This window comes from Macaca thibetana, chromosome 7 (assembly GCF_024542745.1).
Source record: "Macaca thibetana thibetana isolate TM-01 chromosome 7, ASM2454274v1, whole genome shotgun sequence".
In the NCBI taxonomy this organism is placed as follows: domain Eukaryota; kingdom Metazoa; phylum Chordata; class Mammalia; order Primates; family Cercopithecidae; genus Macaca; species Macaca thibetana.
In genome coordinates this window covers 129896382-129911459 of record NC_065584.1, presented here as the reverse complement: position 1 = coordinate 129911459, position 15078 = coordinate 129896382, and the positions used below count along the sequence as shown (strand labels likewise).

The 15078-nt window shown below is 43.4% G+C and overlaps 1 protein-coding gene and 1 pseudogene across 1 annotated transcript in view; one reads left to right on the top strand and one right to left on the bottom strand.

Annotated features, from left to right (window-relative positions):
- Positions 1 to 2074, bottom strand: part of LOC126959015 (putative Dresden prostate carcinoma protein 2) — a 42751-nt pseudogene extending 40677 nt beyond the window's left edge.
- A 260-nt stretch (positions 2075 to 2334) lies between these two features.
- The window catches only part of SLC30A4 (solute carrier family 30 member 4), a 45299-nt gene continuing 32555 nt past the window's right edge, over positions 2335 to 15078 (top strand). Inside the window, exons 1-2 of the mRNA XM_050797872.1 lie at positions 2335 to 2936; positions 13491 to 13637. Coding sequence (XP_050653829.1) covers positions 2546 to 2936; positions 13491 to 13637 — 538 coding nt within the window. The 5' untranslated portion in view covers positions 2335 to 2545. The remainder of the gene's footprint in view (positions 2937 to 13490; positions 13638 to 15078) is intronic.

Sequence of the window (15078 nt, the reverse complement as noted above, 5' to 3'; positions counted from 1 at the left end):
AGGAGAATCGTTTGAACCCGGGAAGCAGAGGTTGCGGTGAGCTGAGATTGCACCATTGCACTCCAGCCTGGGCAACGACCGTGAAACTCCATCTCAAAAAAAAAAAAAAATGAAGAAGAAATACCTTTCATAAGGCTATAGCTGCCATTGATTCCTCTGATGGACCTAGGTAAATTGAAAAACTTCTGGAAAGGATTCAGCATTCCAGATGCCATTAAGAACATTCGTGATTCATGGGAGGTCAAAATATCAACATCAACAGGATTTTGCAAGAAGTGGATTCTAACCCTAATGGATGATTTTGAGGGATTCAAGACTTCAATGGAGGATGTAACTGTAGATGTGGTGGAAATAACAAGAGAACTAGAAGTGGAACCTGAAGATGTGACTGAATTGCTGCAATCTCATAAAATTTGAACAGATGAGGAGCTACTTCTTATAGATAAGCAAAGAGAGTGGTTTCTTGAGATAGAATCTACTCCTTGTGAAGATGCTGTGAACACTGTTGAAACGGCAACAAAGGATTTGAATATTCCATAAACTTAGTTGATAAAGCAGAGACAGGGTTTGAGAAAACTGGATTGACTCCAATTTTGAAAGGTCCACTGTGGGTGAAATATTATTCACTAGCATCACTCGCCATCAGGAACTCTTTCATGAAAACAAGAGTCAACAGATGTAGCAAATGTCATTGTTGTCTTATTATAAGCAATTGCCACAGCCACCCCAACCTTCAGCAGCCACCATCCATATCGGTCAGCAGCCATCAACATGGAGCAAAGACCCTCCACTAGAAAAGAAAATGACTTGCTAAAGGCCTAGATGATTGCTAGCACATTTTTTTTTTTTTAGACGGAGTTTTGCTCTTGTTGCCCAGACTGGAGGGCAATGGCACGGATCTCGGCTCACCACAACCTTCGCCACCCGGGTTCAAACGATTCTTTTGCTTCAGCCTCCCTAGTAGCTGGGATTACAGGCATGCACCGCCACTCCCGGCTAATTTTGTATTTTTAGTAGAGACGGGGTTTCTCCACGTTGGTCAGGCTAGTCTTGAACTCCTGACCTCAGGTGATGTGCCTGCCTCAGCCTCCCAAAGGGTCGGGATTACAGGCATGAGCCACCACGCCCAGCCGATTGTTAGCATTTTTTAGCAGTCATGTATTTTATTTACTCGTTTATTTTTAGAGACAGGGTCTCACTCTGTCGCTAGGCTGGGGTGCAGAGGCACAATCATAGCTCACTGTAATCTCCAACTTCTGGGCTCAAGCGACCCTCCTTCCTCAGAGCAATTAACCAAAGTACATATACTTTTTCCTCCCTCTCTCCCAATATTTTAAATTAAGGTACGCCCATTGTTTTAGACATAACACACTTAATAGACTACATTATATATATGATTGTATTTGCACTGGGACATGAAACATTTGTGACACCTCACTTTATTGCCATATTGCGGTGGTCTGGAACCAAATTCGCAATATCTCCGAGGTATGCCTGTACTAGATTTTCTGTGCTTGGGTTTAGTCCATATCGTAAATACCCTGAAGGAAAAAGGAACATGGCAGAGAGCACAAAGAGGACAATACATATTTGCTGAAAAACAGTAGGACACAGAACTGCTGACGACAGCCTTGCCCTCTCCAGTTGACTGCAGCACATGTTGCCAATTTGCCAGAGACAAGCAATTCGAGGAGAGAAAAGCTGCTTGCCTTTCCAGTTAGCAAGAAAAGTGCTGGGTTTGTCTTCTGCCGAGCACCCGCAACCCAGATCCCGACCCAAGAATCCTGAGACCCACTTTTGGTGAAGGGAACTCCTAGCAGCAACGCCCAGCCCCCGGCGTGACCCTCCGACCGCACTTGCCTCCCAGCCTGGGGAGGTGGAAAGGGCCGTCCGGAGTCCCCTTGGTTCGCCAGTGAGTGATCCCTGGGCGGAGGCGGCGCGGCGTCCCCCAAGCCAGCCTCGGGGCGAGTGGCGGGTCGGGTCGGGCCGCGCGCCCCCGCCCCTCGCGGGCGCCCCAGCCCTGCGCGCCAGGCCTGCGTGTCCTGGCGCCGACCCCTCCCTCGCGCGCCTCGCCCGGCGCACGCGCGTGGCCTCGCGCAGGGCGCGGAGAGGCGGCGGCTGTGGGCGTCCGGCCCCGAACCTGTCAGACCTGGGAGCCAGCCTCCAGCGGCCGGCGCGGCGGACGCGAGCACTATCCGCCTGTCCCGCTGCCCCGGGTGGAGCAGCGCGAGCCGGCCTCGCTGAGCCGGCTGGGGGCGGGGAGATGAGCTGCGGCCCCGCGGCAGCGCCCCAGGTATTAAATAGATGTGCCGCCCCCTCGCGGAGCCCTGGCGGAGACTCGGGGCCGGCCCTGCGACCCGCCGCCAGTGGCTTCGGAACTTGAGGACAGGGTTGGGCGCCTTTAATTTATAACGTGTTTCGTTTTCCACAGGATGGGGAGGGACGCGCGGCACTGCCCTCGAGAACTGGCGCTCCGGTGAAGTAGGCGCCGCCGGCCGTCCGCCTCCCCCAAGCCGTTCCGCACCGCGGCCGTTCAGCCTCTGCCATGGCCGGCTCTGGCGCGTGGAAGCGCCTCAAATCTCTGCTGAGGAAGGATGATGCGCCGCTGTTTTTAAATGACACCAGCGCCTTTGACTTCTCGGATGAGGCGGGGGACGAGGGGCTTTCTCGATTCAACAAACTTCGAGTTGTGGTGGCCGATGACGGTTCCGAAGCCCCGGAAAGGCCTGTTAACGGGGCGCACCCGACCCTCCAGGCCGACGATGATTCCTTACTGGACCAAGACTTACCTTTGACCAACAGTCAGCTGAGTTTGAAGGTGGACTCCTGTGACAACTGCAGCAAACAGAGAGAGATACTGAAGCAGAGAAAGGTGAAGACCAGGTTGACCATTGCTGCCGTTCTTTACTTGCTTTTCATGATTGGAGAACTTGTAGGTGAGTTGTGTTGCCAACTCACTTTCCGTTTACCTTTCCTCGAGAGTCTTTGTCAAGCTGTAGTTACACAGGCTTTGAGGTTTAACCCATCTTTTCAGGAAGTTTGTATTTATCAAGACACTGATCTCATGGGAAAAGGCCACACGGTTCCAAAGTGCAGCTCAATCTAAGTACAACATAAACTCCCCGAGATAACTTTGACTTTATCTTCTAGTTCTTCAAACACTATCATCTACCGTAAAGTTAAGGACGTTATCTTCATTGTATGTCGTGTAACTTCCTCTTTTTACAAAGTTCTGGTAAAATACCAGGTTAATTTTTGCAACGTTTAAAATAGTAAATGATCGTAAATTACTTAGGATCATTGAATTTTACAGTATGAAGGGACCTTACTGAACACCTACTTCACCTCCTTTTTTTTTTTTTTTTTTTTTTTTTTAAAACGTGTAAGGGTTTCCAGGGCTCAAACCGGTGAAATAAGTCGTGAGGGTCACTTAGGGAGTTAGTGGAAGAGCCATATCTACAGTCCCAGCATTTTTTCCCTCTACATTTGACCTAAGTGGTTTCTTTTATGCTGTTTCTTTTTGTATTTATAGCCAAGAGATTTGTAAAATTAATTACCAACTAACATGAAAATTTTACATTATAAGGAGGGCCTGAAATGAACCAGAGAACTCCGCAAGATTTCTATGAGCCTGTTTTCTTGTTCATTTTTTAATTATACGAACAATCCGTTCTCAATATAAGATACATTCTTAATTTAGAGGTTATTTTCAGTCACATCGGTGTAACTACTAACTTTTCAGTGACAGTTTACAAAGTGACATTAAAGCAGGGAGATGATTCTCACATGTTATCTCTTAATGATGAACCATGACAAAAACAGGTGGCAGTCCAGATTTAAGATGCTTGACTGTAGGGTTCTATATAGGAAAAATTACATGCATTTCCTACCTCCTTTCATAACACTCCTCCCCAGGGCTCACTTCAGCCATGCTGGTCTTCTTTTTCCTCCTCCAACTCCAAAGCTCTTTTTGCCTCTAAGGCGTTCAGAGTGGCTGGTCCTTTTATCTCAGTGGCTTTCAAGCATTTTTTGACCTCACTATAGTAAGAAATACACTTCATATTGTGACTCATTTAGGCATGCATGCTTTCATATGTATGAGAATACACACAGGTCACATGTGTATAATATACTTATAACTGAAACAAAAGTTTTCCTTCGTGTGATGTATACAAATAGTTTTTCAATTGTGGTCCCAGCTCACTAAATGGATTTCATGTGTCCACTGCAGTAGGTCAGGGCCTTAGTTTGAAAAACACTGCTTTACATAGACTGCCTTTCCCAAATCTTTTCTTGGCCAGTTTCTTCTCATTCTTGTCCTATTTAAAAAGACACCCCAGCTGAGTGCGGTGGCTCACGCCTTTAATCCCAGCACTTTGGGAGGCCGAGGTAGGTGGATCACCTGAGGTCAGGAGTTTGAGACCACCCTGGCCAACATGGTAAAACTTTGTCTCTACTAAAAAAAAAAAATACAAAAATTAGCTGGACGTGGTGGCGGGCACCGGTAATCCCAGCTACTGGGGAGGCTAAAGCAGGAGAATCGCTTGAACCTGGGAGGCGGAAGTTGTGGTGAGTCGAGCATGGGCAACAGAATAAGACTCTGTCTCAAAAAAAAAAAAAAAACCAAAAATGAAAAACAAACAAAAAAACACCTTTGAGAGACCTTTTCTGACTGACTAAAGTAAATCCCTTTTGTCCCCTGTTCCCTCTTCAACTTTCAAAGTCCTCAGCATCTGAGATATCTTATTTATTTACTCATTTAATGTTACCTGTCTGTTTCCACTGAAATATAGGCTGAATTCCTAGCACCTAGAACAGGGACTGGCACAAAGTAGATACTCAATAAGCTTGTTGAATTAGTTAATTTTTATTCTGTTAGATAATTATAAATGCTTAAGCTGTAAATAAATTAAAAGACGAGTGAAACTGTGCCCCAGATGAAACACCATGGTCTCAGCAGACTAAGATTCGGTGACTTGCCCAAACTAACACAACTAGAATATCAAGTCATTCAGGTTTAATGATTTTTGAAGTTAACATTGAATATTTGAAGTTAAAATAACATTAATCACAGCATCCCTCCTTAAAGTGATTAATAATTCAGAGTTTATTTCACCTAAGTAAAAATCATTAAGATATAATTGTCTTGACTTCTCAATTCTGAAATCTGTTATTTGGTAAATGTTGTTTTATGAAAGCCACAATAAGTATTTCCTTTCAAATACTGACTTTATTCTCAAATGTGGAAATATTTTGTTAAACAATACAGAGATGATAGTAGTACTTAGGGTAAGCATTAACAATATTATTCAGAATGTTATATGGAATTCAGTTGTATACAATACAGCATTTATTAAAGTGTGTCCGAAGCGCTTATAAATAAAGCATCTTCGAGGCAGGCAGATCACTTGAGGTTAGGAGGAAAGCATCCTGGCCAACATGGTGAAACCCCATCTCTACTAAAAACACAAAAAAATTAGCCAGGCATCACAGCGTGCCCGTAGTACCAGCTGCTGGGGAGGCTGAGACACAAGAATTGCTTGAACCTGGGAGGTGGAGGTTGCAGTGAGCCAAGATTGCACCACTGCACTCCAGCCTGGGCGACAGAATGGGACTCTGTCTCAAAAAAAGAAAGAAAAAGAAATAAACATCTTATGTAGGAAGTATGGAGAAATAAAAAATGAAGCAATTTGGTCAGGCACGGTGGCTCACACCTGAAATCCTAACACTTTTGGGAGGCTGAGGCGGGCAGATCACTTGAGGTCAGGAGTTCGAGAGCAGCCTGGCCAACATGGTGAAACTCCGTCTGTACTAAAAGTACAAAAATTAGCTAGAAATCGCTTTGACCCGGGAGGCAGAGGTTACAGTGAGCTGAGATCATGCCACTGCACTCCAGCCTGGGCAACAGAGTGAGACTACATTAAATGAAATAATTTTAAAAAATGAAGCAGTTTGGCCAGGTATAGGAAGTGTCTCATATAGGAAATATGGAGTAATAAAAAAAGAGGCAATTTGGCTGGGTGCGGTGGCTCATGCCCGTAATCCCAGCACTTTGGGAGGCCGAGGATCCCTTGAGCTCAGGAGTTCAAGACCGCCTGGGCAACATGATGAAACCCCCTCTCTACCAAAAAATACAAAAACTTAGCCTGACCTGGTGGTGTGTGTCTGTGTCCTAGCTCCTCCGGGGCTGAGGTGGCAGGATCGGTTGAGCCCAGGGGGCGGAGGCTGCAGTGAACTGAGATCTGGCTACTGTACTCCACCCCAGGTGACAGAGTGAGACTCTGTCTCAAAAAGAAGGGAAAAAAAAGAAATAATTTAATGATCTGAGATAGACTTGGTTGGCTTTACCACTTAACTTGCTTTGAGACCTTGGTCAAGGTCCATTCTTTTCGTCTCTTTGGAAGTATATTTTGAGTACTTACACTATGTGCCAGGCACTGTGCTACATGTTCTGAATATACAATGCAGAACAAAACTATTACGATCCCTACTATCTGGAGAATCTAATGGAAGAGACAAACATTAAACACTTAAGTAAATTTAAAATTTAGATGGTCCTAAGTGCTAGGAAGAAAAAGAACAAGGTTCAATAAGATGTAGTAACCAGTAGGACATAGTTTGTGCATGGACCAGGTACATTTAAGCCAAAAAAACGAATAGTAGGAGTTACCCAAACAGAGTGAAGGAGTTTTCCAGGAGAAGAGAACGGCATGTACCAAGGTCCTAAAGCCTTCAATTCTTCAAAAGGAATTAGAAAGAAGGCCAGTTTGGTTTCAGTGTGTAACCATGAGGGAAAGAGGCAGGAGGAAGAGATCAGGCAGGTCCTGGTAGGCCATGTTAAATGAGTGTAGTTTTTATTTTAAGTGCAGTGGAAAACCAGATAAGGTTTTAAGCAGGAGAGTAACAAGATGAGATTTACCTTTTTTGAAAGATTACTCTGGCTGTTACGTGAAGAATGGATCAGGAGTTCGAGACCAGCCTGACCAACATGGTGAAACCCCATCTCTACTAAAAATACAAAATTAGCCAGGCACAGTGGCACATGCCTTTAATCCCAGCTACTCGGGAGGCTGAGGCAGGAGAATCACTTGAACCCGGGAGGCGGAGGTTGCAGGGAGCCGAGATCATGTCATTGCACTCCAGCCTGGGCAACAAGAGCAAAACTCCATCTCAAAAAAAAAAAAAAAAGAATGGACTGGAGTGTATATTCTTGGAAGCAAGAGCATGAGTCTGTGGTTAGAAGAGAGGTCAAGGTAGAGAGAGATACGTATATAATGCCGTAGGAATAGGTAAAATTACCTGGAGAGCTCAAGTCTCTAGGAACTCCCAACTTTAGAAGTCAGGCAGAGGGAAAAAGGTGTTCCAAAATTTTTTTTTTTTTAAAAAGAGAGTATTGGTGTCAGGCACGGTGGCTCAAGCCTGTAATCCCAGCTCTTTGGGAGGCCGAGGTCAGGAGATCACGAGATCAGGAGATCGAGACCATCCTGGCTAACACGGTGAAACCCCGTCTCTACTAAAAAATACAAAAAACTAGCCGGGCGAGGTGGTGGGCGCCTGTAGTCCCAGCTACTCAGGAGGCTGAGGCAGGAGAATGGCGTAAACCCGGGAGGTGGAGCTTGCAGTGAGCTGAGATCCGGCCACTGCACTCCAGCCTGGGCCACAGAGCGAGACTCCGTCTCAAAAAAAAAAAAAAAAAAAAAAAGTATTTCAAAGTGGAAATAAATAGGTTGAAACTGTTGAGAGGCCTAATTAGATGAGAACTAAAATATCCTTTGGATTTGGTAACAGAGTTACAATTGCATTTTTATTGAAAATGAAAATGCTTAATTGAGAGTGAATATAACCTTCCAGGTAAAGATGGCAAATTGAACTCATGCATCTAATTTTGCTTGTTCCTGATGCCTCTCTTATACAATCAGGGGATTTTTTTTTAATGGAGTCTCGCTCTGTCACTCAGGCTGGAGTGCAGTGGCACCATCTCAGCTCACTGCAGCCTCCGCCTCCTGGGTTCAAGTGATTCTCCTGCCTCAGCCTCCTGAGTAGCTGGGACTACAGGTGCACACCACCACACCCAGCTAATTTTTAGTATTTTTAGTGGAGACAGGGTTTCACCATGTTGGACAGGCTGGTCTTAAAACTCCTGCCTCCCAAAGTGCTGGGATACAAGCATGAGCCACCTTGGCCTCTTATACCAAAGTCCGGCCGGGCGCGGTGGGATTACATCCCAGCACTTTGAGACAGGCGGATCACGAGGTCAGGAGATCATACCATCCTGGCTAACATGGTGAAACCCCTCTCTACTCTTATAGTCCCAGCTATGAGGCAGGAGAATTTTTTTGCACTGAGCTGAGATCCGGCCACTGTACTCCAGCCTGGGCAACAAAGCGAAATCCATCAAAAAAAAAAAAAAAAAAAAAAAAAAAAAGATATAAATCCATGCATATGAGGAAAACTGGAGAGGAAAAGATAGCTACAAAAATTTTGGAAACTGGAAAGGAAACAGATAAAGAGGTAACTGACTTAGTAGACTCAAGAAAGCATACACCTAAGCCAGCAGTGGGGAAGGCTGAGAACCAACCCAGTTTATACTATAGCAGTGATTCTGAAGCTTTAGTGTGCATCAGAATCACGTAGAGAACTTATTAAAACACAAGATGCCAGGAGATGCTAACACTGCTGATTCAGGGACCATATCTGAGAACTACTGCACTAGAAAATCCTAGCAGTGTAGGCTCCAGATTAGTGTACCAGAATACCTCTGGAAGTGTGTAAAACACAAGATGCCAGGAGATGCTAACACTGCTGATTCAGGGACCATATCTGAGAACTACTGCACTAGAAAATCCTAAGTAGGCTCCAGATTGGTTGTACCAGGTACCTCTGGAAGTGTGGGTGAAGAAGGCGGCTAAAATAAGGAAAGCTAGTTTATTTAAGAGCCAGTCAGATATAATAGTAAAATTATATAATTAGTATACTCAGAGATAAAAGAAGATCATGTATCCATGAAGCAAGAACAGACTGCTTTAAAATAGAAATTCAGGGTGGCCACAGTAGCTCATGCCTATAATACTAGCACTTTGGGAGGCTGAGGCAGGAGGAACACTTCAGCCCAGAAGTTCAAGACCAACCTGGGCAACATGGCAAGGCCCTGTCTCTACAAAAACAAGAAACAAAGAAAGAAAAATAGTAGGTCATGGTGGTGCCTATCTGTGGTCCCAGCTACTTAGGAGGCTAAGGTGGGAGGATCACTTGATGCCAAGAAGTTGAGACTGTGGCGAGCCCAGTGTTTGTGCAATTGCACTCCAGCCTGGGTGACAGTGAGATCCTGTCTCAAAAAAATTAAACAAAGAAATTCAGGATAAAGAAAAGAGCTTTTGCATAGTAAAAACATATAGTTGAAATTTCTTTTAAACTCCACAGAAAAGTTAGAAGATAAATTAAGGGCTGGGTGCAGTGGCTCATGCCTGAAATCACAGCACTGTGGGAGGCTGAGGTGGGAAGATCACATGAGCCCAGGAATTCGAGATCAGCCTGGGCAGTATAGTGAGACTTCATCTTTACTAAAAATTGGGAGAAAAAAAAAAAAAAAAAAAAAAAAAAAGCCAAGCATGGTGTCATGCTCCTATAGTCCCAGCAACTTAGGAGGCTAAGGCAGGAGGATTGCTTAAGCTCAAGAATTCAAGACCAGCCTGGGCAACATAGTGACACCTTGTCTCTAATAAAAATAAAAAATTAGTGAGGTGTGGTGGCACATGCCTGTAGTCCCAGCTACAAAGGAGGCTGAGGTGGGAGGATCACTTAAGCCCAGGAGGTCCAGGCCACAGTGAGCCATGATTGTGCCACTGAACTGCAGCCTGGACAACAGAGCAAGACCCTGTCTCAAAAAAAGAAGATGAATTAAGGTACTATCTCATAGAATTGAGCAAAAAGTTGTATAATTGGAGAGAAAGGGCAAAAACAATTTAGAGGCCAGGTGTGGTGGCTCATGCCTGTAATCCTAGCACTTTGGGAGGCCAAGGCGGGCAATCACCTGAGGTTAGGGGTTCAAGCCAGCCTGGCCAACATGATGAAACACCATCTCTACTAAAAATACAAAAATTAGCCGGGCGTGGTGGCACATGCTTGCAATCCCAGCTACTCAGGAGGCTGAGGCAGGAGAATTGCTTGAACCCAGAAGGCGGAAGTTGCAGTGAGCTGAGATTGCACCACTGTACTCCAACCTGGGTGATAGAGTGAGACTCTGTCTCAAAAAAAAAAAAAAAAAAAATTAGAATATCAGTCTAAACTCCAAATAACAGGAAGGAGTTTGAGAAAGAGAGAAAGCAAAGTTGATGAAATCTTCAACACTATAGTTTATAGTTTAGGAAGTTTTCCCATAACTGGAGGATACCCATTTCTATATTTTTTTTTTTTTTTTTTTTTTTGAGACAGAGTTTCACTCTTGTTGCCCAGGCTGGAGTACAATAGCACAATCTCAGCTCACCACAACCTCCACGCCCCCCACAACTTCCGCCTCCTAGGTTCAAGCAATTCTCCTGTCTCAGCCTCCCAAGTAGCTGGGATTACAGGCATGTGCCACCACACCTGACTAATTTTGTATTTTTAGTGGAGACAGGGTTTTTCCATATTGGTCAGGCTGGTCTCGAACTCCCGACCTCAGGTGATCCACCTGCCTCAGCCTCCCAAAATGCTGGGATTATAGGTGTGCGCCACTGTGCCTGGCCACAAATTTCTAGATTGAAAGAGCAAATTGGGGGAAAAAAGATCCATGCCAGGGTAGACATTGTGAAATTTCTGAACACAGGGAACCATCATTACCTACCTCAGGAAGCTGCAGTGTTAGTTGCCTCTGATTTTTGACAAGCATGGGAAGATGGGGGCTGTTCATACAAGGCCAGCTTCAAGTGTCCAGTCAAATAAAAGCATCCTTGCACGTCCTTTAGGGAACGACTAGGCAGGTCAAATAATGACAGTTCTCTGGGAATGGGGCATTGAAGGAGCTCCAAACTCATTTTGTATCCTCCAGTGGCTGCCAACATGAGGTTTTCACAGTGATTGTGGCCTGTTGGTTTTCAAGGCTACCATAGAGCTGGAGGACAACAAACGGGTACACCGCAAATTAAAACACCACAAAGGTAACTGTTCTTGTTGAGATTCAGCTATTTTTCTTGATTAAGTGCTATGTGTATAAGCTTTTGGCTAACTTCCGAAGTTCTGAAAAAGCTCATTTTGACTATTTTTGTCAATGTTTTCATTCTTTTTGTGAAGATGATTTTCAGAGGTCCTTACCGTGTTTTTTTTTTTTTTTTTTTTTTTTGGCTGATGTCACCAACATGTAGCTTTTTAAGTTTAGGTTAATTAAATAATTAAGCCTAGGCAACATAGCAAGACCTCATCTCCTGAAAAAAAAAAAAAAAAAGATAAAAAGATTAGCTGAGCATGGTGGTGCATGCCTGTAGTCCCAGCTACTCAGGAGGCTGAGGTGGGAAGATTACATGAACACAGGAGGTTGAGGCTACAGTGAGCTATGATCACATCACTACATTCCTGCCTGGGCGGCAGAGCGAGACCCTGACTCTAGGTTCACTAACCATTTTTCTTTTTCTTTCTTACTTATTCTTTTGGTAGAGATGGGGTTTCACCATGTTGCCCAGGCTGGTCTCGAACTCCTGAGCTCAGGTGATCCGCCTGCCTCAACCTCCCAAAGTGTTGGGATTACAGGCGTGAACCACTGCACCTGGCCCCATTTTTCTTTCTTTTTTTAGTCAGTGTCTCACTCTTCTCACCCAAGCTGTAGTGAACTGTTGCCATTATAGCTTACTGCAGCCTCAGACTCCTGGGCTCATGTAGTCCTCTCACCTCGGCCTCCCAAACAGGGGGGATTACAGGCATAAGCCACTGTGCCCCACCCTTACTAGCCATTTTTCAAACGCTGAAAAGCCACATGTGACTAGTGACTACACCATTGGACAACTCAGATACAGAACATAACATTTCTATCATCTTGAAGTTCTGTTGGACAGAGTTGCTTTAAGGAATTATCCTCATTATAAAATGATGAGTATACTGAGGCTCAAAAAGATTAACTCATTCAGACTTTCTGAGACTCCAAAGCTTCATGTTGTTTACCTCCAACCTTCTCTTGGTGCTTTCCAGCTTTTTCATGTTGGGGAATACATAAAAATGCTATTTGTATAGAGCACACTGGGGTAAATGGATGTGACTAAAAGATCATCAGCCCCTAGTCTCCTGCTGCTCTTGTCTCTACACACCCAGCCCAGGAATGAGGAGGATCCACAGCTCAGCACACTTAACCTGATCATGCAGTTCTGCTGTACATTATAACAGTGATTCTCAAAGTGTGGTTCCAAGACGAAGCATCAGCGTTACCTGGGAGCATGTTAGCAATATGCATTCTCAGGTGCCATCCCCATTCCCATCCCAGACCTACTGAATCAGAAATTCTGGGAGTGGGGTTAAGCAGTTTGTAGTTTAACAAGCCCTCCAGGTGATTCTGATACACATAAAAGCTTATTCAATGAGTAGTGCTGGGAAAATTGGTTGTCCGTTATGGGACAATACAGACACACAGTGAAACAATGTATAATATATATATTAAATGCCTGGAAAATCAATAACAAAAATTGTATCCTCAATACCACCTTTTGTACCCCTCTTCAGAGATACTGCTAAGTGAATCAGGTAATTTTTACATATTTTATATCGAACTAACATACATTTTGTAGGTTTCCTCACTTTAATTTTATGTTCAAATGCCCCTCAACAAGTGAACGTCCTTTTCTTCAGCTTTGTTGTAATATTTAGATATTATGGTTATTAATTCACTGTCTAATAGAATTAGTAAATTGAACAAAAGCTTCAGTACCAAGACACAAAATCTCTCTATATATATTTGCTTTGTGGTTCTTAACTTTCTAAAGGTCATTGACTCCTTGCAGAATGTGTTACTAGAAATGGATATTCTGACTGAACACATTGGCTCATGCCTGTAATCCCAGCACTTGGGAGGCCAAGGCGAGCGGATCACTTGAGGTCAGGAGTTTGAGACCAGCCTGACCAACATGGTGAAACCCTGTCAAATACAAGAATTAGCTTGGCATGGTGGTGCATGCCTGTAGTCCCAGCTACTCAGGAGGCTGAGGCACAAGAATCACTTGAACCCAGAAGGCAGAGGTTGCAGTGAGCAGAGATTGCACCACTGCACTCCAGCCTGGGCAACAGAGTGAGACTCCCTCTCAAAAAAAAAAAAAAAAAAAAAAAAAAAAAAAAAGAAGTTGATATTTCACCAGAAAAATGTACCTGTATCGAATATTTTGAATACAATTTCAGAATACCTTGATTTAATTGTAATGGGACAAAGATTTAGTTAGAAGTTCATGTTTTGTAGGATATTGCATATTTCTAGTTTGATTGCTTGCTTTTTAAAAAAATTAACTTGTTCGTTTTTTCCTCCTACTTGTAACTCTAAGGTGGATACATTGCAAATAGCCTAGCAATCATGACAGATGCACTTCATATGTTAACTGACCTAAGCGCCATCATACTCACCCTGCTTGCTTTGTGGCTATCATCAAAATCACCAACCAAAAGATTCACCTTTGGATTTCATCGCTTAGGTAGGTAGTTGGCATTTCTTTTGTTTTATAATGTTTTATAGTAAAACCACAATGAACTATAACCCTGATTAACTGAACTCGTTCCAGTGATATATTGTTTGAACAAAGCAAATGAAAATAGATAAACAAGATTTATTCAAAAACATCTTTTCCAGGGTACATTCAGCCCAGTCAGCTAAACAGTTTACACATATAAAATTATATGATAATCATTAATCTTCAAACGTTGTTCCCTGTGTCCTGAAGATATCATCAGAAAAAAGTTTACTTTCAATTAATTGAACAAAGCAAAACCACATGGGTTTAACCCATTCGTGAGCATTAGCTTCTCCCTTTTACTTCAGATATTTCAGCCAAAGCTACCATGGCTTAGATTTTAAGCAGAGCTATCACATGTAAATGTATACTGTGTGGCTGAACTTGACTGCAGCCATTGTATCAACATAAGTGTGCAAATGCACACATATTTTTATTTGCCTGTTTTGAACAATATTAAAGTTTAATTATAGAGTTAAAATCATACATTGTGATCTACACAGCTCTGCTTCTTACTGTATTACTGTTTTTAAGTTTTTTGCTTATTTTGAAAATATATATAAAATAATTACCTGAACTATTATATGAAGTAACATTTATCCAGAGTCAGAATGCAAAAGTTGACATTTAAGTAGCTTCAGCAAAACTTGCCTCAAAGAACTAGAGTTAATACCTGATAATTTCATTTTGTAGGAATACTGGTGCTCCTGGCTAATATATCAATCAATTCCTCATCTTCTTTGTTATTTTTTAGCCTAAAAAAATCTTAGACTGTAGACTTTTTGTTTGTTTCTTTGCCTATGTTTTCTTTGTATTTGCTGTTTGATTTTGCTTTTAAGACAGAGTCTTGCTCTGTTGCCCAGGCTGGAGTGCAGTAAACTTTTTGTTTCTTTACCTGTGTTTTCTTTGTATTTGTTTTTTGTTTTTGCTTTTAAGACAGAGTCTTATTCTGTTGCCCAGGCTGGAGTGCATTGGTGTGATCTTCTTGCTCTGTTGCCTAGGCTGGAGTGCAGTGGTGTGATCTCAGCTCACTACAACCTCCACCTTCCAGGCTCAAGTGATCCTTCCACCTCAGCCTCCCGAGTAGCTGGGACTATCAGTGTGCACCAGCATGCCCGGCTAATTTTTGTGTTTTTTGTAGAGACAGGGTCTCCCTACAAGGGAGTCATCCCTTGCCCAGGCTGATGTCAAACTCCTGTGCTCAAGCCATCCTCCTACCTTGGCCTTCCAAAGTGCTGGGATTACAGGTGTGAGCCACCATGACCGGCCCACAGCATCTAGGACTTCTTACTTAGTGACTAGGTCTTCTGGTGCAAAATTTGACACTGTACCTAAATGGTGATATTCCAAGTAGCTATCCAGGTCATTGGGTTGAAAAATTATTTAGCATCCCCAGCCCTCAGTA